Here is a 23,015-nt window from a genome sequence, read left to right on the forward strand (position 1 = left end):
GGGAGGAAGGTGCACAGGTGTGTGGCCCGCAGAGGCCGCCCAGGGCCGGGCCCAGACCGGACCGGGCCTTGGCCACTCGGGACTGCAGGTGCAGGGCTGTTTCCAGGTCTGTGAGCAAACTCCCCTCGGAAGGCGGTTCCCGCCTCGCGGTCCGCCCGCGCTCCCCACGGCCAGGCGACAGCGACGTGTTCCCGTGGGAGATGCGAGGTTGTGACAGACACAAGCGGCAGCCCCGATGAAACGCTTCCCGAGAGGGACTGAGCAGGCCGGGAGAACGGGCCTCAGCTGCCCGCTGTCGCGACATGGGCGCCCGCCTGTCGCCGGCTGCCTGCCGCCTCAGACAGGCGCCTGTCCCGCTCCGTCCCCGCCGGGCCGGGGACCCGCCGCCTGTTGCTATTCCTGTCCGCGCTGCCGGGCGGGAGGGGGGGGGGCAGCGAGCAGCAGCCGTTGGGTGTATGGTCTTGGACTCGGCCTCCCCCGCCTCTTCCCGCCCGGACCGCCGGCAGGTAGGGGCGGGGCGGCCCGTCCTGACCCGGCGGGCAGCAACGGGAGCCGGCGAGGAGCTTCCCCCCGGCTTGGCCGGGAAGCCCGCGCTGCCGGTGCCCTGAGGGGGCCTCCCCTCCCCCGGCCCGGCGGCCGTTAGCAGCTCCCTGCACCTCTCCCTCCCCTCAGCGGGAGCTGGGCAGGCGGCGCCTGACAGCCCGCGGCCGCTGCCCGCCGAAGACGCTTCCTCGCAGCGAGCACATCCTGCGGCGGCCAGGCAGCGGTAAGCGGCGGCCGGTCAGCTCCGACCCCAGCTTCGGGCCTGGCGGGGGGGGCGGTTGCGGGTGGGGGCCTCGGTTCTCTCGCCGGGGGCCGGCCCGGGGGAGCGGCGCTGGCTGAGCCAAGCTGCGTTTTTATAGGGGGCAGGAGGAAGATCGGGTTTTAGTGTTGAGGAAGTGAAAGAATCGAGGCGAGAAATGGGGCAGCCTGCGGCGGGCGCGGCTGCGGGCTGGCGGGGCTGGTCCGGCCGCTGTGTCCGGACTCTGAGGGGCAGAAAGCCCCGCCCGGACGAGAGGAAGCGGCTGTGAGGCGGGTGGCGAGTTCGGCCCGAGCCCCTGCCCCGGGGTAGGTTGGGCTTCTGCCCTCCAGTCTCTTGGGCAGGGTCGCGCCGTCGGTCGTAGCGGAGCCCTGGGGAGGCGGCAGCACTTGCTCTGGGGACGGTATCTCTGCGGGACGGGGTGGGCGGGAGCGGGGACGGCGGGGCGGTGGTGCCGCGGTTCTCAGCTCGCGGGGTCCGGCGGGGGCTGGCTTCTTGTCAGAATAACCAAAAGACACGTTTGAGTTTAATCTGCGATTGACCTCGTGTACCACGCTCTGGTTTTAGTTCTTCTCACTCTTGCCTGCACCTTCCTCACCCATCCACGCAAAACCGCTCGGTGTAACTCCCAGAACTTGCTGCTTCTTGGAGCAACACAGCGGCTCTTCCCACAGGGGTGAAACGAACCTTTCCTTCAGCAGCACCGTTGAGTTTAACCTCACAATCCCCACACACTGGCCCTGTGTTTTTATGGCCCTTTAAATTCGCGTACTAAATTAACAAGGGAACGATCTCTTGAAAGCACGTTCATGAGAGGTATGAAACAAATGTGGTTATTTATAGTGCAGTTTGAAAAAGATTGAGACCTTTGTGTGCTCAGTTGTGTTTGGGAGAGAGGCTGATGTAGCAGATCTGCTGGAGGAACCGTCAGTGGTGCAGATGGTGGGATTTGTGCCTGCCGTTAAGCCCGGTGATTGAATCGTGGGTCAAAATTAATAAAAACATACATCTCCTGAACAGCAAATACCTCTGAGCTGATGAATATGATTATGCTTTTAACACTTGTAAATGCTGAAATAGAAATTCACCACAGGTTGTTTTATAGAAATGATGAAAGTCATAGGTAATATGCAAAAGTAGAAATGCTTGCAGGTGAGAAAAGTGACAGGCTGGAAGGAATTCACTGATATATGGATGACTTGACACTTCTTTCACTTTATGATTTGGTTAACTGAAAAGTTGGATGCAAGTATTTTGGCTGTGGATATGCAATTGAATAAAAAGAAATGGCATTCAGAATGAAATTTACCTAGTGAGCTTTCTTTAGATTTTTTTTTAGTGCATTGCAGTGGTAGAACAGCCCAATATTTTGTTCAGGTACATAAGAGGCTGACTAAGAAGTATCCAAGCTCTAGCTTCGGTCATCAGCATACTCATTTCTGTGGACTCTGTTAAGGAAATAGGGCAGGAACAGTGAGCCATTTTCTTAATTTGATAGTTGATTATAATAAACTTGTATGTTATAATAAAGAAAATATTACAGTTTTGCTGGGATATTTTTAAATTAATAGTCTATTTTTTATCTTATTTGAGGGGCGATATAAATACTGGCTGCATTGATAAATATTTCAGGTGTGATCATTACCACAAAACCAAATTGTTTGCTTAGAGCACATGGTGGAACGTTGTTCAGGGCCGTATCTGAAACTGCTCAGGGCATTGAAAAGAATCCTTTAAAAGTCAGCATTTAATACATGTGTATGAAAAATGAAAGGAAATTAAAAACAATGTCTGAGGTGAATTGACTTCTGGACTTGCACATACTGTTGCCCACAGCATGCTATTGCTCCAGAATGTAACAGCAGATAATAAGTATCTATGAAACAAAAAGATCATCCTTGTAACAGAAGGGCACATTGCCACTTCAAGTTAAATTAGAACTATTTGAAAAATGAGAGCAACCTATGGTATGATATCTAAACAATCTTATTTAACCGTAGAAAACAGACAAAAAATGTTGTTCGAAGTTTCAAGAAAAAGGCAGCTTGCAACTGGCTGCCGTGTGGAAAAGTCTAATGGATACCGTGTTGTGATACCAGAGAAGAGAGTCAATTCATGCATATTGATGGAAACATAAAAAGACCTCTTCTCAGCAATGACCATATCATGACATACCTTATAGATATTCTCTTTTGTGTTTTTTTGTATATCCTACTATGTGAATAGAGAAATCTGTCAGCATGAGTGAAGACAATGTAAATCTCAGTCTGGCATCAGAGAGAGAGGGAGAGGAGTGGTATTTAGCTCTGGCTCTGCAGCCAGAGCTCCTCATAATCCTTAAGTAGTATGATATTTCTGCTAAAATAATCAGCGCTGAAGTGTAGTCAGTACTAGTGCCTCTGGTTCCATTTGTCACCAGGGTTCAGCACTAATGCTGTGCAAAGAAGAGCTGAGCAAATTTGTGCTCTTTAAGACAAGCTGTTTTTCACAAGACCTTGCTACATGGTTGGAAGTTTTGCTTGGTTTCTTGGAGGGCAGAAGGAACACGGACTTAACAGAAAAAACTGCTGTCATGGCAGCAGCCTGATGTGCTGTAATTGCACAGTTCTCTCTCAGATGAACTACAGAAGTTGAGGAAACTGGACTTTTTCTGTTCAGCAACTCATCAGTCAAACTCCTAATTTAATCCTTGATGTGTAGAAGTTCTGACTGCTTTCTTGCTTGATGTGTCTTCTAAACTCACCAGTTTTACTGTGGGTCCCAGCACTCCAACTGCTACGAAACAAGGGGTTGAGCTGGAGGAGAGGGAAGGATTACTTAGGTCAAGAGTCTGAAACTTTTGGCTGCATCTCTTTATTGAATTCAGTCCAGTCCAAAAGAAACAGCAGAAGAAAGATGACTCTTCACCACTGTTGTAGTTTTTGCCTTTTGTGTGTGTTTGTTCTTTTGGTTTAAAACAATCTCTCTCCCTTCTTTAGCTTTTTATTCCTGTATTCGTTTGAGTCCATTCCAAATCTGTCTGGTTTTCTGCCAGTTGCCAACATGTGATTTCCAGTGCCCTGTCCTCCTAGGTTAACAACACCGTTTGTTTTCTGTACCCCACAAGGTTCTACTTCCTAGTCTCGAAGCTGACCTGGGTTCATCCAACCCAATGGCACCCTGAGCCTGTACCTTGTCCTTGTGATAAAGTCTTTGCTCTCCTGAGAAAAAGTGAGTTTTGAGGGATGGTGTCCTGCATGATGCCGCTGCTTAGACATGTCCCTTCATGCAGGGAGAACCTGGGGTCCAGGATGGCGGAGGTACCGATTTTTGTAGCTATTCCCTTCACGCTGTCCTGCCTTCACCCTAACTTCTCTACTACAGGTGTCCCTTTTAGTTTCTGGTGACATAAAAAGATGAGAATACAACTTGATCTGGGAGAACAAGAGCCTGATACGTGTATTTCATTTAAAACACAGTACCAAATTTGGCTAGAACCCGACCATCTGTGTAGTGTTCCATGCTTTCTAAGCAAGCGTGCTCCCTGCTTGTGAGAAGCAGCTGGGTTGATCACAGTGAAAGTGAAGGTGAAGACAAAGAGCACACGTCTGTTCCCATGTGTATCTTTCACATTGGTGAGTCAGTCTTGTGTCTCCTAGTAGAGAAGGTGGGGTTAGATTTATTGGTGTGGTTTGTGTGAATATCATGTGTGCTACAGTTGGCCTGGCTGTTCTTTATGCTGATTGAGCAAACACAGCTAAATCAAAGTAGGTTAAGCAGTGGCAAATTTAAGATACAGTCTGGAGAATATTATCGTTTCTCAGGCAGTAGCAAATCTGTTAGCTGAGGAGTGCCACTCAGGCTCTTCTCAGCTGAGTGCAAGGGCAGCGGTGATCCTTCAGAAGATACTGAGGGAGGGGAGAAAGAGGAGCTGTCCCAGTTCTGTCCGTGAGCACTGGGAGAGCAACTAAAGCCATTCAGCCTGTGTGCAGAGTAAAGCCTGGCAGTCTTCTGCCAGCCCAGAGTAATGGACCTGAATGCACTCAGAGCCGTCAACAGAAGATCCAAGTTTAGGTGGAAGGAAACAAGTAGATGGCTTTATTTTTGTACTTTTTCTATTCTATCTTGCATTAAAGGTAAAACAATCATTTGCTTTGAAGAAGCTGTGAGTAAATCAGACACTTGGGAGAAAGAGGAAGCTCGTTTGAGCCTACTGTACTAATAAGGATGGTAAACCAGTACAGCGCCTGCAGACTGAAGTTTCAGAGGAGATTAACTGAGTGGTGGCAACCAGAAGTGGGTGAAGGTGCCAAAATTCCAGGTGGTGGAGTCAGGGCAGACAGAGACGGGCTCAGAGCACGAGCGCTCTTTGATCATAATGTGTGCTTAATTTTATGGCTGAGAATAGGCCTGTTGAGATAAATAGAACTATTTTTAAGTCTAAATTAAGCACGTACACAAATACTTCATGGTCTTGAAGTAAAACCTAGTCCTTGGTGTAGACTTAAAGGACATTAATGCCGGCAACATGAAATTCATATAATTTCTGGTGGGATTTGCATGTAGATTAACCTAAGGATGACAGGAGGAGGAAACAAAGAAAGAATGTCTGGAAAATGGAGATGGAGCATGCAGAACAGTAACATACTGAATGACGTGTTAGATAAGGAGACCTGATGTGGCTAAATTTGTGCTTTGAGAAACTGCACTTTTAGCCCCTCTTAATGTTAGGAAAAAAAAGCAGCATTCTGACTTCTAGTTAACTGTTTTGATTTAGTGTTAACTGTTTTCTTTAGAAATAACAAATGCAGACGTTGGAGTATTTATGCTCTTGACTTTTCAAGGTGTTTATTTTATTAGAGAAGAATGCCAAGAAGCTTTGCATTTATGTTAAATACATTCCAGTCGTGCAGTGTTTGTTGAAGTATGACAGAGTAGCAACCTGTTGTTAGATTTATTTTTTTTTTTTAATACTGTTCAGTCCTTACAGTTAGCATGCAAAATGTATTATATTGCGATATTTATTCCTATTTGAGGCTGCAGTGCCTTGTAGGTCTGGGGTAGAAGAGCATGGTAGATGGTGGTACTCCATATAAAACTTCTCTTCCTTGAAAAACTGATTTAAATGAGGATGATGTTGTCATATTTTTACATGCATTTTATTTAACTAGTTTTTTTAAAAGTGTTCTGAGAAAACACAGTTGAGAAACATGGTTACAAAAAGTAAGTGGCTAATAGTTTATCATCTGCGCAGTAACTCAGTTCTTCTGTTTTCAACTAAGAACAGAGTTTTCATAGGCTTTCTTATCCTGAGACTATTGTGTGTGACACTAAATGATGAGAACACTGAAAGCTGAAAACTAATTTGTATGTGTTTCAGATTACACACCACTACAGTTGTGAATGAATCCCATCTTCCCTTCAGTTGCTGAACTGTTTTTCATTGTTATAGTTAAGGAGGAAGCATTCGTAATCATGTGTCAAAGAAGAAGAGACAGTTTTGATTCCTGACAGGTGCAAAACTGTAATGCTAATTGTGTTTAGCAGTCTGTGTTGATAAGGTGAAAAAATGCTTCCTGAAGCTGCTATCCCATGCAGAGCAATGCATTTATAGTGATCTTAAAGATGTTTGTTTTCTTGCTTGTTTGTGAAACAAACAAACAAACAAAAACACACACAAAAAAAGGCATTGTAGCATAATTGAAATGAGACATACAAGTTCTGGATTTTTATGGCCTTTTTTCCCACACCTTCCATGCACAGACACACAGAGAGATTTGTAAAAAGGCTTTTAAAAAAATTGTTCTACACCTCTGTAATGCTACTTAGGATGATTTCTTCAAAAAATGTATTTGAAACTTGCACTATTGTATGCTTTTGCTAAATTCGGTACCCTTGGAACTGGTAATGTTGCCACAGAGTTCATTTGTCAAAAGATGCAAAAGTGCCAAAAAAGTAAATGTACCCAAACACGTGATGCCTGCAGTTCTCTTGTTTTCACGCTTTGCCAGCTACTGCAGAAACAGTTTTCCCCACTCAGACATTTGGAGATTGGTTACATTTTCAACACTCGTTTAGTTCCGAATTAATTTCCATCTTGACATTTTTTTAATCCTAAAATTTCCTTTGATTTTCAACAAGGTGGAGCACTGTCAGAAACTCAGTTTGAAAATATTTTTACAAGGACAAATAAAGGACAAAGTTTAACGCAAGCTCATGAGAAAAATACTGCTTTTTTTGATCATGTTTGTAGATTAACAGAGACAAGAAATACTGTTGCCACAGTAAATAGCTGCCATGAATTAAATTCTTGTTCAAATATAATTAAAAATGTTTTATAAGGAATTCTTGGGACTGCTCATGTTGTTTTAATAGGTCTTTTCATGGGAAACCCAGAAGGCCGAGGGTAAACTAGTGTCACGGTATTTAAACATAGGCAATTATAGGCCTGTCAGCTTCTCATCAGCCTCGCACAAAATAATGCAACAGCTGAAAGCAGGTTCAATTAATGAGGAGCTAAGACACGGTGGTACAGCAAATGCCAATCTATGTGTTTTCATAGACTATATTTTGCAAAATGAAATGGATAGATGAATGGAATTATTGGATTTTGTTACTAAAACTACAGATACATAATAACAGTAGTAGTAGTAGAATCTGGGTATAACAGGATTATAACGGGGTTGTATGTAACTTGGTTCCATCTGATATTGTAAGAAATGAAAAGAATACAATATCAATGTGGTAAACATTAAGTAGTCCTGTCTGGCTCACAGACCTTGAAATGCAATCATGAATTGTGAATCATCATCTGTTTTTTAGTGGGATGCTGTAAAAATTGTTGCTCATCTCTGCTATCTGCCAGGTTTATGAGGATCTGTCAAGTGCTGTTAACTTTTTCAGATGATAATGATTTCTGGGGTGTTCTTTAATGAAAAAGTCTGGTTGGTAACAGCCCATGATCACTTGACAAATTGTACCCAAGGAAGCAACTCCATGTTAATAGCCAAATGCAAAATCATCTACCTATGAACACAAAAGATGACCTTTTCTTTCTTTCTTTTTTTTTTTTTTAAAGGCTAAAGTGTCTTAGCATGCGCTGTCTTCAACACATCAGCTGAGTTCTTTCTGTGATAATAGGGTTGAAATAGGCCAGTGTGATCCACATGCGCCTGCCCATGAAACAGACAGAGGATAGAAAAAAAGTGCATTTTTGAGTTTAGTTACTGATTAGATAGTTTAGCAAAGGTCATAAAGCAACTTTTAAGTCAAGATGGACTTTTTTCCAAGCAATGTACTATTATGTTTGTTAGACCTGAAACTGAAAGTCTCGATGTAGGGGTAATGTGCTAGTTATGGCTCTTCTGATGTTAAGCTATGAAGTATTTGTGTTACTGACAGTTTGTTTTTAATAGGGTTCCAGCACCTACATAACTATTTCTTTTACTTTCAGAACTCTTCTGTTCCTTAATCAAAGGAACCATCCAGAATTGTCATTCCATGGAACTGAAATATTGGTGAATTAGTTCCTTAAACAACTGTAAAATGGAGCCGATAACATTCAAAGTTAAAAAGTGTCAAACACCTAGTGATTTCTCAGCAAGTTTTAGTCTCCAGCTCGTTGGTTCTCTGCCAGTGCATTCCCTAACCACCATGTCCATGCTGCCTTGGATTGTGGCAGAGATCCGGATGCTCAGTACAAAGTCTTCCAAAGAAGAACCTAGCATCAGCCAAATCCGACTGTATATTTCACCAGCGAGTTTGCGATGTGAACCGGACACAGGGAAAATCCAGCAGTGGGATCCTTTGATTTGTTCGAGTTTGTTTGAATACAAGCCACAGCAAGTCCACAAACTGATTCACAACAGCCACGATCCAAGTTACTTTGCTTGTCTGATAAAGGATGGAGCAGCAAAACACCATAGTATCTGCTATGTATTTAAAGCTGATGATCAGACAAAAGTAAGTAAAAAGAAAAAAAAAGAAGCAACCCTCAGTATCATACTGCAGAATTTGATATCTACTATCACGTGTTTTATAGCATATCATGTCAGTATGGGAGAGTTGATGCTACTTCTTTTAAGATGGAGTTCCCTTTGTGATGTTTTAATCTTTTCACTGCAGTGTAAGATCTTTTAGTTGCATTTACAGTTAGAGACTGGATCTTACTAAAACTTAGTGACAGGTGTCACTTTACTTGATGTTAATGGTTTAGTTGAATTTGAACTGCTCGGTTTGTGAAGTGCAAGGTGTGTAACTCTCCTTCAGGATCAAAGCCTGAATTTAATCAGCTGGAAAAACACTTCAGTTTGGGATATGGGCAGAAATCTTGGCCCTCAAGTTAGTGAGAGTTTTTCTGTTGATGTCACTAGGGCTAGGATTTCACCCTTGAGTCACTGTGAACTTTATCTAATCCTGTGGTCAGACCTCTCAGATTTCTATTTTCCTGAGTTGAGGCCTGTTCAACTGGGAAATAGAGAGAACTCCTTTCTCAGAAGGAGGAGGGGGTAGGGTGGAGCCTTCATATGTAGCATACCTCCAACCACAGGACACCGCGGAAACCTCTTCCTAGCTCTGTCATGCACAGAGGCTGGCTTGTGGTGTTGGAGAATGGGAGACAGGCCACAGCACAGTGCTGCGACTCCGTGACATGCAGGCTCGCTGCTGCATGGCATGAGGTGGGAATTGGGCTGCATGCATCTCACAGCAGGGCTGAAGTTTGGCTCAGTCTGCATTTCCCTGGAGCAAGTTGTGCCCTTGCTGAAAAGGTAGAAGCATTAAAAATAGTCAATCTGATCTTTTGTTTGTGAGTAATGCAAGACAATAATGCTCGTGAATGAGTAAGGTGAGTAGGATTTGGCATAAAGCTATTGTGATCTACTGGGGACAAAGCAGTGACATACCCTTCACTACATTAGTGTAGACTCTAGATAAAATGTTGGAAAACAGAGTCGTGCTACATGCTGCTTGCTTGACTCATAGGAGATGTCCTGCTGAAGCACCTTGGAGGTATTATATGAATGTACACTGCACATGAGATTTATGTCAACCTGCCCAATAGCAAAACATCGTACAGTTCCAAATCCATGGTCTCAAGCTTAGAGCTCAGAACATATGGAAACAGCTTTAGTTAAATCCCCTCCAGATAAAAAAGGCAGTTCTGATTAATTAGAAGGAGAATACATTGTAAATCATATGTCTTCAAGTGAGAAATCCTGTAAGGTTAAAATGTAAAAATTTATATATGTAAGGGAGCAGAAATAAGGAATAGATCTATTGAGACTTGGCATTGAATAGAAGCTGGTAAATGTATTTTGCTGTCTGCTTATGCACTTTTGTGGCTTGTGATTTACAGGATTATGGATAGTATGCAACACTGATCACTTCTAGTACATTTTCTTTTGCAACAAAAGATTGAAGTACTTTTTCCTCATGTTTGGTAAAATTTGTAGACATGTTTGAAATGAAAGAAAACAAAGTCTCTAGTCAAATTTGAAGCTGTGTCTACATGTTTTTGGAGACAACACCCAGAATTTTTGCATTTGCTACTTGTTTTAACTGCTTAGCCCCAGATTGATACAGCTAGCTGTCCTTTCAAAAACTACCTCAAAAGGAAATGGGATTCTTGTCTCTTCACTTGCTTTGATTGCAATGGTTGTTTCTCTTGACTTTTTTGCAAGCTAGGCTCTCAATTAGGAAGTGGACATGTAATCAGCATTTGTGGACCTTTATTTTAACAAAGTGTAATGGAAATACCAAGAGTTCTAAAGTGAAGAGCTGCCTGTTCTGCTGAAATTCAGTGTGATTGCTAATTAATTTACCTTTTAAGTAAGTCCCTTATGCTTTATAGGGTGTTGTTACTCTGCCCTGGATGTTGTCATACAGTGCCTTGTAGCTAATTGGTGTTTGTGTATTTATCAAGAGGAGTGAACCATTACCTATTTTACAGATACCCATCTTGAAAGCATAGGAGTGTACTGTATTGTACAAATTGAGGAAGCTGTCTGTTAAAAGCCAGTGAGTTGCAATTAAGAATTACTATGTTGTCATAGCTTATGTTCAACTTCAGAAGAAATGAATTTTAGAATCATAGAGTCATTTAGGTTGGAAAAGACCTTTAAGATCACTTAGTTTATGTGTTCGTAACAACTCTTTACATAGCAATCTTGGACATCCAAACTTTTGTGATAATTGCACTTTTATCTATTTTTATTTGAAAATAAAACCAACCAAACAAACCAATTATTACTAATTACAATAATATTGTAAACTTCGAGAGCCACAGTTCTTTATATCTGCATAGATAAATCTGCACTAGGGCTATATTCAACAGTTCTCAGATTAGGTCAGGTCTGACTGAGGATTTGAAGGAGAAAGTACTTTGTGGCTTTGCAGTAAGTTCTGAGTATATCCTCACCTTAGGATAAGTAGAATAAAAGAGGGCAGAAGGATGTCTGTGAGAGAAGTAGACTAGGAAGATTAATATGTTAGGACTAAAGCAGATGAGTAGAAGAGTAAACAGTGAAGATCTTTGAAGAGGAGGACAAGAAACATGAAATTCATGCAGACAGAGAAATAGTACTGGAGGTGGTAGGAAGCACAGAAACCCAGGGATAGTTAGGCTTGTAGCATCAGCATTGCAGATAGACTGTAGTTGTGCTCCTTCATATACACAAATTGAGTGAGAACATATACTTGATTAGTGAGGGATTACCTTTGTATTTAATACAAAAGCATTTTGTTAATGAGAGATGATTTTTTTTTTTTCTGGGTAATGCTTAACTAAAATCTAGAATTGATAGGGGTGTGGGAATGCATGCCGTGTTTTTCCTGGATACGAATACAGTGCTGGTTTGTTGCTCCTCCATTACCAACATATCCACTTCAGAAAATAAATTAGTAGACAAGCAAATAATACTAAATAATGTCAGGATTCATTGCAAGGAACTCTTTGTTCTGCTTTTCTTTAGAGCTGAAAGAAAAGGCAGTGCCCTGTTGTGGTCTTTGTCTTCACTCTGTAGGATCTTGTATAATTATTTCCATTGCATCGTCATGGCAGTACATGGCTCATTTTCCCTGCTGGTCTAGCAGTAAGTAGGGAAGGATGAAAGAAGCTTTCCTAGCAACTGCTCCTTGGCACATTACTTGAAAACAGGCACATGCATATAGAGATCATTTCACTCCACTTAGTACAAAAAGGATGGGTTTACACTGCCTAGGGAGAGCTTCTCTTATGGATTAGAGTTCCCTTTGTAAGCAGATCTGTCAGATATGGGATCTGGAGCCTGCCTTCCTTTTTGATGTTTAACCTCAATAAGTTTCCTCTAGTTATAGATACTGGAGTTTCTCATCCCTTCACCCTCATTCTGTGGAGGTTCTGATGGGGCTTTATGACTGGATAATTTCTACCAGAGGGTGGGGCTGAAGCATTAATGCCTCTTCTTTGCATGTGCTCAGGATTGGATTTTATTGTATTGCCCACAGGGAGTTCATGAAGACAAGTGATAAGTAAACGATGGGGATTATGCATACTGTGTTCCACACTGTTATTATTGTTGGAAGCTGAGGAAAAATTTGCTCTCCAGAAGACCTGTGCTTGCACGGTAGTACCTTTGTCATAAGAACACAGCCTTGTTGAGCAGCTTGGCCAAAGTGCTTGGGTATTGTGGGAGTGCAATGGCTTAAATGAAAATATACGTGTTACCAGCCTACCTGTCTTCCCAGTGGCGTCTGGTCTGACATCTGATTACATTCTACAGCAATGTGATGTTATTGACATCATTGTTGCTGTTGAAAACTATAGATATGGAAAATTACTGGCATTTTTGTCGTTCACTTGAAAGGTGATGTTTGGACCTGTAGGTGAGTTGTGCTGCTTCCTTCATGAGCTCGTACTCCAGAAACACAGCACCACTCTCCTGTAGGACACCTTGCTTTTGTCCATAATGAGAAGCTAATGGCATGCTGTCACAGGCTGTCTCTCTCCAGCAGAAACAAAGTAGCCAAAACATTACAAAGGAAGAGTAATTTCTGTTCTTATTCTCAGTTTTGAAAAGTAATTCCACATGCCATTATGTTGATCTTTCTTTTGTGTGTCAAATGGTTAGTTTTACTTAGGTATGTTTAATCTTATTTGATGGATGTTTTGGCTGGCTAATGGAATACTGGTCACTAGTTGATCTGATGCCCTGGGCTAGTTTAGATTTAAGGCAGATTAAGGTTGTACTGTTCTTTATTATGCTTTTATATTTATTGTAAATAAAGGATAACAGTTCTAAACTTAATGGTTTCAAAGAAGTCTGAGTCAAAGAGGATGATATTCAGTATCTCAGCCTTTTCCACCTCCTGTGCTCCATTCAGCAGCAGGCCCATGTTTTCCTTAGTCTTCCTTTTGTCATCTGTATAGGTATAAAAGCTCTTGTTGCCTTTGACATCCCTTGCCAGATACCTTGTAAGGATAAATGTTTCTGTGATGTTATTGATGATGGATGCAGAACAGCAGCATGAAGAAATGTAAAAAGTTCGGTTCATATTTTGAAAGGGTTTAGTTCTTTTTTTCTTCCCCAAGAGTCTGGACAGAAGTTGTCATAACAGTCTGTAATATATACTTGCATTTACCAGAGCCATTAAAGCTATAATGGCAAAACACTGGATGGAACTGTTCTTTTTCTGTTTTATGGAGAAATATTGCTTGTGGTTTAAGCACGATCACAGCTGCACAAGACATGCACAGGTCCTCTTGCTGCTTCTAAATCTTCGTTCTGTAGTGTCATACATCAGGGACTGCTTTTGCCCCAGGAACTGGGTTTCTGGTGGTTGCAGGTGTGTGGCCATGAGGGTTGCAGTGCCCGAGTGGTTGTAGTGGACTGGGGCACCTCCTCCAGACCTGAGCCTACTCATTGTCTTCGCTTGTGCCAGTTCTCCCTCACAGCAGACACAGATAAGCCACATCTCCTTATGCTGATGCAGTTTTAAAAACGTAGCACTTGCCCTGTTGTTGAGCTGTTTGGTTACAACAGTGATCTCTCCTTTTGTCAGAGCTCTTTATTTCTTCGGTTGACCAATTGCATTAGCGTTACTATGTTTTTAAATAACCTTCACCTACTTTCATGAGTTACAATAGCTTATGCACTTAAGTAGATCATGCTGTATTACCTGGAATGCAGTACGCTCTGTTACATGCTGTTTGTGATCTGATTATGTGCTGGAGAAGCTGGTTTCAGATAATCAACACTTAGCTTTCTGTGAGGCTGCACAGACCTGATGTTGTGAGTGAACTTCGCATTATTCATCTATAAAAGGAATGGCAGAGGCCCAGTGAACTCCGAAGCAGTTGTGAGGCTTAGCTTCGTGACTGAGGATTCTTACACAACTTGTTTTCACATTAGACTCTAAGATATGGCCTCACTAAGTATCTCATTTTTCATTGCACCGTTTCCTTTTCTTAAAAGAATTCAGGCAAGATAATTTTAAAGGTGATCTTTTTCTACTGTACTTCACTGCTTGATGAGTCTCAGGAGACTAAAACATGGTTCTTTTGCAAAAGGCATAAAACACTCAAAATGCAGTAACTAGACTTAATTCAGTGCAACTGGGGGCCTTTTTTGGCTGTTATCTGCCACCTACTCATATGCACCTTTGTTTGTTTGTTTGTTTTTATGGAGTCTATGTAGTTTCAAACTGCTAGCACTGCTTTTTGGTTTATAAAGTCTCTCCTGCCTCCCTAATGCTAACTGGAAAAATTAATGTAAAAACCAGGAGGAAAAAAAAAAAGCCAACAGAACAAATGAAAAATCAAATACATATTTGTGCACATACTTACTCCAGTATATAAAGTAGGTCAAAGTTTAGCTGTGTAAATCTTCCTAGAGTGTCCTGTGTAATGCAGACAGACAGCTGTGCCTTGGACACTCTCGCCATTAATCAGGCTTTATGCTCATCCTGAGCCCAGTGCATAACTGTGACTACACCAGCTCTGTCCTGGGATCTGTTCAAAGGATTCATGTATGTGAACTCTTCTTTCAGGGGGCTTTAGTGGCCAAGGACCCCATCCCTAGCAGCATTATCCCAAGTCTTTATGGGGCTCTTGTCAGACCCTGGAGTGACTTTATGACACCCTGCCTCAGCTCAGTGCTTCTCTGTTCACCCTCATTTTATAAGAAATACTGCAATATTTTCCTCAACCTCGTGTGTGATTGCCACATGGAGAACTCATTTGTGCAATGCCAATGCCATGTCCTGAGTCAAAGATAATGTATTACCAAGGAAGATGAGATTAATCACATAGTTTGTAAAAAGAGTTGCCTATTCCCACTTTCACATTGGCAGCAACATAAAAAAATAGATTTTATTGTGATTTGTTCAATCTCCTAAGTCATACAGAAATTTCTGCTACAGGATGACTAAAAAGAACTCTTACAGTGACTTCAACAGTATAGTTTTCTGTATCAGATGACATTGTTAGCATACTTTTCAACTTCAATAATATTGAAAGTAGCCGTGTGTTACTTGTGCTGTCATGTGTGCTTTACTTTAGAGCCAGAGTTCATGCCAAGTTTATTTATTATTCCCTCGCTTTTTCTGTTGGGGATTGTAGCAAAAATCCACAACAGTAGAAATGAGGATAAAACGTAATTAGCAGATTTGTGATGGCTTCTCATCTGACTACTGCCAATTCCTTTTGTCTTACAAGATCTGATGCTTGTGGCCTGTGCAGTCCAGTACAGGTAACCAGAGCCATAATATCCAAGCGTCCTCCAGAGTTACAGTAGAGTTTCCTTCAGAAACTTGCTTTTCACACAGAGAAGAGCTTCCTTACATATCTGCAGAGAGAAGCTCACTCTTAACATCTTAACCTAGTCCGAGTCCAGCTTTTGGTGGCCTTGCAGACCCTTGGTTGCTGACTTGCACTTTCCCACCTTTTCCCTTAATCTCATATTATACCATGGTATCACTCAGTGAGGCAGTTCAGAGCAATTTAAATATTCCAAAGGGAAAAGTGATACAGTTTCAATTCAATTAGCATTCTAACCTGATCAGGCAACAGTTTCATGAGCACCCTTGTGGGAATCAGGGAGAAGCAAGGCCACGCTTTCCAGAATAGAGAGAAAGCTGGTTCCCCAGTTGGTCAGTCTTAAACTGCCATGGGATTTTAGTTCAAGTGTAATATCTGATGATATATTGAGGTTTAATAGCTGTCCCCTGTTAAAAGAGGCAGTTCTGTTATTCTTTTCTCTTCTGATCCATCCCCTGGTGTACACTCTTAGCGTTTTCCCTTATGCTGGTGTTGATGTTTCTTCAGTTCCATTTTGAGCTGCTTTAGGGGAAAAGGTAAAAAACCTGAACTGCGTTCTGCTCCAAACCAGCTCAGTGCACCTTGCTAGATCACCTTAGGTGTTTCGACAAATTCCAAGTTGACACAAATTTGGAAACTAAAGTGAGAACGTGAAGTAATTTGACAGTTTTTTCCTGGTACTTTGGCAAGCAGATGATAGAACCACTAGAGGTGCTGCAAAGGGATTGGGCTGTGCAGTTTGTATGTGACACAGATTCTGAAAGTAGGGCTATGGGGATGGAGGTGCACAGGGAGACTTGCAGGCTTACTTGGCCTCTATGCAGGTAACACAGGGCCACGTGGACACTCAGTGTCACGGACCAAAGTCTGTGTCTGTCCCACTGGCACTGTGTGGGAAGAAATCACTGTATGTGCCCGGTGAGTCCAAGGTGGAGTAGCCCTGCTCTGAGAAGACAAAACCAGCATGGGAACAATCTGCGAGCTGATAAATATCTTCTTGCAGTCTTGTGCCTGTGGCTGTTATGTGGATGGGAATGGAAGGCTTTTAGTACATTTCCATGATTTACATGTAATGGTCTTAAAATTACTAGCGAACCTCCCTCGGAGAGGTTGAATGTGTTGTGAAATACAGTCGTGTGGCAATTTTTTTCTTTTTGTGGTTTCAACATCATTCTGGCACTAACTTTTGGGTACTCATCCTGTGCCTTATGACCCAGCATGTTATTACATTTTCTCAGCTGGAATAATTTCTTTCTTCTTTGCTGAGCAATATCCTCACAGAGAGAAAAGTTAACTCTCTGTGACCAACTGCCTAAACTTTGCAAAACTTTGGTGATGCTGCAATCTTCAAATTTGAGTGAAAAGCTTGAAGATAATTTAGTGTGGAAGATAAATATGAAAATGTAAGAATTTTTTGAATCCACACAGTTCTCAAGGTACAGTGTAGGTCTTCAGTTGAGAGGCTATGTCATACACTGCCTCAGCACTAAACATGTAGATTTCACCAGCTTCACAAGGGGTAACAATAACAAAGTAAGTAACAGTAAAGTTATTCAGCTCACCTTGCTGTAGCAGTAAAGTCTGCCTTCTGCAAAGGTGTTGGGTGCAATACACATAAAGTGAATGGGTCTCCTCATTGCCTTGCAACCCAGTCAGATGTACAGCTTCAAACCAACTCACAGCAGAAAATTATGTGCAAATTAAAAAAAAAAAAAAAAGAGTTCCACCTCTGGAAAAGTCTTGAGTGAGAAAGAGAATGAGTCTAGACATCCAGGCTCCGTATACAGAATTGAGAGTTCAGAAAATACTGTTTGGTATATAGCAATGTTGAATATTAAGCTGAATGTATGATACTACAAAGAGGAAAAATTAATGATAAAAGAAATCCAGTGTTTTTCCTGCAGTTACCCACTGCTGTGGCCAACTGAAGTTAATTTAAGACTAGGGGATGTGTGGATGAACTCAGCCTTACTGAGCTCCAAACACAAGTCACAAAGTCTAATTTAGATTCAGTAGAGAGTTTTATTTTTCATTTAATTAATAAATGATCTTAAGGTATATAAAATATGCACAGTTGTGATGTTTTAAAATTAAATTTGTGGGTACATGGAACAGTGCAACAGTGCAACTTAGAGCTAGAAAGTATATTGTAGAGGCAAAAACCCCTACTTTGGCAAACAACAGTTCTGAAAAAAAAAACAGTCTTACCTAATACGGTGTTCGATTTTGTGGCACACACTTCAATAACGTATTGAGGACAGTGTAATTTAGTTAGTGAAAGCGAACATTCAAAGCGTGTACGATCTGTTTTTAAACACGTGGGGAGATAGCTTTTGTCAAATATATGAATAAACAAAGGCCATATTTGTCATGTAGGTTGGTACAATCTCTCCAGACACACTCAAGAGTTGTTCTGGCATGAGTCAGATTGTACGACTGGGTTCTGTATCAGTGATCTTTCCTCAAGACTAGTAAAAACCAAATCTTTCTGGTTTCTCTGCTTATGAGTTTCTCTTAGAAGCTTGGGCTTTAGCTCACTTGGAGCTGCTACTTAAACATGTACATTCATGTTTAGGCAATTGGTTTTTTTTGTTGTTCTTTTTTTTTGTTTTTCAGGTTCTAAAATGTCCCTAATGGACAAATTCAAGCCATCCACTTAAAATATGAAGATACCAATTAATAAATTATGATACTGAGTAAATCACCTTCCTGAAATACCTCCTTATTTTTCCAAGCAATCAGCTTTTCATTTAGAGTTTTGCCTGGATTGGGCTGACATTTGTGCTGTGCCCTCAAGGTCATCAGATGTGGGCTCTTTGGCTGTAGTGGAACAGAAAACCAAAGCAGGGGAGGCATATATAACTGCTGTATTTACTTTAGCAGCACAATCTCCCATCCTGTTTTATGTCAAAGTGAATAATGGGAACAAATCGCCATCATAAAATCAGTGCTTTCCCTTGCCCAGTGTAGACACAGTTGTTCTATATTTCTGTTTTTTTACCCTCTGTGTGGACATCAAGTTATGGGAAGGGCTGTGGGAAATATTTTCTTAAAGAATGATTTGTATGACTGGACAAATACAGGCTTAAATGGATATGTATGTATGCCCTAAAGGTTGATCACTGAGGATCTGATACAAGGATTGAGTGGATAATGCCAGTTTGTACTTGGTTTGTCCTTTGTATGAAACTACTGGTTGACGTGGATTTCTCTTTTCTTTCCCACCCTCCCCCCACTTTTCCCAGAGTGACGGTGACTGAGATCTATTGCTGGTCATAAAAACAGCTTCACTGCTGGTCGTTCCTCATGTATTAAGTTTGATCCCGCTATGTAACTGATTAAATGGTTTTCATCTCCAAGCTTCTTGTTTCAGCCTCTGTAAGAACCCCACTAAACTAGTTTCACACATGCAGAATGTGCCTAAAAATTGTATTCTTAGTAATCATGGTATACTTGGCTTCTTGAGTTGCTTCATTGCTTGTATCCAGGGCTTCTGATCATAACATAACGCACTTTCACAGGAAGAGAGAGTAAAAGACGAAATTTGTAACTCACTTAATTTGAGATTTCTCAAGGCCACATTCAGCACAAAGGTGAAAAACAGAGCTTGCAGCTAATATCTGGTGTTGTGTTTTATATCTAAATCTGTGGCTAATTGAAATGGAAGTGTTTCTTTCAGAGTCTAAAATCAAATTGTACATATATCTTACTTCTGAGTCTTGCTGAAAGCCTGTATGCACTTTACGTTTAGGCTAGTTCAATTGAAGACAACAGAAATACTTGCAATAACGACGTTGAACACGTTTGAACTTGCTTGGTTAGCACCTAGAGCACCTGATATATTTTTCTGTTTGGTTTTATCTTTGGATTTTTTCAAGTGACAGTTATGTTGTTCATATAGGGAAAAAATGGTTTCCAGTTTCTGTAGGCAATTCATTTAGAAATTTTTAATGAAGCAATGACTTAAAAACCGGATGAAAAGAAAAATGGTAACTGTAATTCATTAAAGTATTCAGGATGATTAATGTATTTGATTAAACATGACTATTACGAAAATTGCGTTCCTTTCTTTGATTAAAAATGCATGTGAAAGTGTGGCGTATGTCTAGGAAGCAGTAATTACTAAAGAAGAGCTTCATTCATCACTTTTGATTCTCTGCTGACTACTAAAACCCTGTTCAAATGTATGTCTGCAAGTACAAGTAGTGTTGGTCCCTGCAGAGATCTCTGACTGAGCTCAGAGGCATTGATAGAAGGTGTGTTAAGACCTTAGGGCTGCTTTAGTTTGACCTGTAGTCCAGCAGTGATGAGACACTTTCATTTTCCTGGTTTAAGTGCATATTTCAAAATGACACAAAAGTGGGTAATGATTTGTTGGGAAGAGGCACTCTGATTCCCAGAGCAGGACCAGGATTTAGGAGAGGAAGCAGCTGCTTCTGCAGAGCTCTGCACAGTATTTCTGCTTCCACAGAGCCCTGTACAGCATTTCTGCCAGTGACATTTGCATCCATAGTCAGACCCTTAGAAAGTTTCTCTAATTGCAGGAAGTGAACTTCATTGTTCTTGAAGGGCTTAGTCGCCAGAGGGCTTGACTCCTTTTTTCCCCCACTCCCTTCAGAACAGTGTGTAGATTCACCATGGTGTAAGACGAGGTGTTTAAGTGCCACTTAGTGGCTGTCTGAAGCAAATGTAGGATACTGCGGTAGCTGTCAGAGTTCTCACCTCTCCTGCCGTTCCCAACCAGCAGGGGAATTCCTCACCTTATCGTATTGAAGTGTTAATCTAGGCCTGGTTGAAATCAATCAGAAGACCCTGGTGGGCTTTCAATAAGACTTTCAGTACCACCATTCCCAATTTAATGTTTGGTTTTGGTTTTTTTTTACTCTGCATGTAGGTTGCATACTGCACAAGTTTTTCTCTAAAATGAATTCTTTCTGCCCATACCTCCCCTCCCCAACTCTGTTTCAGTTTTCATATTTTAATATACTGTCCATATGCCAGCAAGGACTGAAAGAGTCAGAAAAGTAGTTCCCAGGAATCTCAAAGAAACAAAACATGGATTTCTGTTTATAGGTAGATTTCTTGTCAAAGTTACAGCATACAAACTGTCGAAGTTACGGAATATGAACTGTCAAAGTATTGGGATAGATCCTTTCACACAACTTGAGACTGCGCACTTGCAACAAGCCATATGAAAACTAGGTATGTGATAAATTTTCCTTACCCGGATAACACTCACTGACCTGACTTTTGCACACACACGCAGGGGAACATCAGTCTGTTCTATTACAGAAGTCTTGGTAGCAGTTTGAGACAGATCAGCTGCACCTGGATTAGTCCTGAGTTAGTCTCAACTGAAGTTCAGTCCTGACTGGATTGTGAGTGAAATCAAAGCATGTGTATGGGGATGGTATTAGGGATCTACAATAAGAGAATGTAATACTTTTTTAAAATTTTTTTTTCTCTTTTTTTTTTAATTCTTGCTGTTTGGCTGTATATTACAGCTTTTTGTATGTCAGAAACAAGCTGGGAAAATGAATTAAAGCTGGCCTACATTCTACTCATAAATTATGATTGAAACCAAGAGGAGACTTGAGGATTTATTACATCCTGGGGTAAAAGACCCTGCTCAGCAAATTTCTGAGGTTTACTTATTGATTTGGGTCTTTGTGCCTGTGAACACATTCAAATCTGTGAGCTCAGACTCACAAGTTGCAGCGGTATCTGAACTTACCAGATTGTCTGAGAGAAGAGTTCAGCTGCCCAGCTCATCCATCCAGCTGTCTGCAGGTTTCTCCTGGAATGCCAGAACTCCCTGTTGGCATGGAAATACCCAGGAGGGAGGAAATAACAGAATCGGTGCTTGATTATTTTATTGTAACTTTATTTATTTATCTATTTATTTCAGTAGTGTACCACAAGTCAAGTAATATTTTGGGCTTTATTCCTGAAGCTATGCACACATTTCCCAAACTTTACATACTCCGAGTCTGACATGAAATGACACAGCTATCTAGCATTCTCAGTGACAAGACATGGTTAAAGAAACCTGTAGCGAGGGAATGCATGCGTGGATCCATGGTTGTGGGAGAGCTGACTCGGCGCGAAGGTTTCCATTGTTCTGGCAGCAGAGCGGAAGCGCTGTCAGCACATGTGGCCCAAACATGCAGTGATGTCTTACAGTAACATATCCTGGGCCGTTTGAAGTGACACAGCTTTACCAAAACCACAAAAGAGACGTAAGGACAAATCCTATTGCTATATTTTAGAAGTCTCTGTATGGTGTATTATATTTCACAAATGTTTCCAGTGTGTTTTCAGGGGTCAAATGGAATTGGCTGAAATAACTAAATGTGGAATGCTGTTTGTAATTAAACCAGGGGCTACACACTTGTGTACAGAAAGCTAACTGAATTGTGGGGAAAATGTTTTTTAAGATCAGTAGATACGGTGTTTGAATCTTGCTTTCAAAGACATTTTATTGCCATTTTCTGGCTTTTGCTGTTACTGAAGGACAGTATGACTTAGCCAAAAATATGTAGAATCACAAGAGCAAAGAATCCACGTGACTGCTAAAGATACACTTGATGGGTTAATAAGCCCTGAGAAGAAGTTAGGAAGGGGAGAGATAAGAAACACTAAGTTAAAAGGGTCTGCAAGGGAACGTTGCTGATAACATTTTCCACTTATAACACAGCTGAGAAGGAACATAATCAACATCACAACATAGCAAAATAAAAATTGAAGATAATTTAATAGAAAGCCAGATGTGTATGCACCAGGCAAAATTACCATACATGCAAATCATTATTTTGGTATGTTCCCAGCAGTATTCTCAGTCCCACACTACACAGGAAATACCTTGGGAAGGGTTGTGCTGCAGCCTGGATCAAATCAAAGGCTGGTGATGAGCAGCGGTGCTGAGCGAGGGCCGGGCGAGCTGCTGCATGCACTCCTTCATCACTCCTTCATCGGCTGCGAGGGGCTGCTGGACTTCCCATCAGGCTGCTCTAGTTCTCCCATCGGGGTTTTGTCCAAGAGCACCAGAGCAGGGAGGGTTATGATATGAAGGCAACATTACAGAAGTTAAAATTTCTTCAGCTTGATTGCGGAAAAGAACAAGACAATATGGTATTTGTTTCCTCTTTTTGTTATCTACATTTAAGATGCATAAGGATATAGCGAGCAACTTGGTCTGTGATTTCAGTGGGGGTGGGACTGAATCCTTCTCAGATGAATAGCTTTTACACCCACACGCTCATCATGTGTAACTGCAATACAGCTTCATTACCCGTGGGTAATTTCTGAACCCTACACCTGCTGAGAGGTAAACCTGAACGGATAGTTTTTCTTGTTAAGCTCTTTTCAGCAAAACTGAGAATATTATGAGTTGGGAGTGGAATGGTTAACACTTTAAGGTTTTTTTATTCGAACTGTTGGGTT

General features: G+C 41.5%; 1 protein-coding gene across 8 annotated transcripts in view; it reads left to right on the top strand.

Annotated features, from left to right (window-relative positions):
• Positions 1-423: 423 nt before the first annotated feature.
• The window catches only part of TBC1D1 (TBC1 domain family member 1), a 107,393-nt gene continuing 84,801 nt past the window's right edge, over positions 424-23,015 (top strand). For 2 of the 8 annotated variants that reach the window (XM_065836395.2, XM_065836397.2), the window contains exons 1-2: positions 426-766; positions 8,232-8,740. In XM_065836395.2, coding sequence (XP_065692467.1) covers positions 8,324-8,740 — 417 coding nt within the window. In that variant the 5' untranslated portion in view covers positions 426-766; positions 8,232-8,323. Of the gene's footprint in view, positions 767-946; positions 1,108-1,183; positions 1,203-8,231; positions 8,741-22,553; positions 22,704-23,015 lie in introns of those variants that run through there. The other 6 variants (XM_065836394.2, XM_065836391.2, XM_065836393.2 and 3 more) reach the window with 6 other exon arrangements.

The sequence above is a fragment of the Patagioenas fasciata genome, chromosome 4 (genome assembly GCF_037038585.1).
Source record: "Patagioenas fasciata isolate bPatFas1 chromosome 4, bPatFas1.hap1, whole genome shotgun sequence".
Lineage (NCBI taxonomy): Eukaryota > Metazoa > Chordata > Aves > Columbiformes > Columbidae > Patagioenas > Patagioenas fasciata.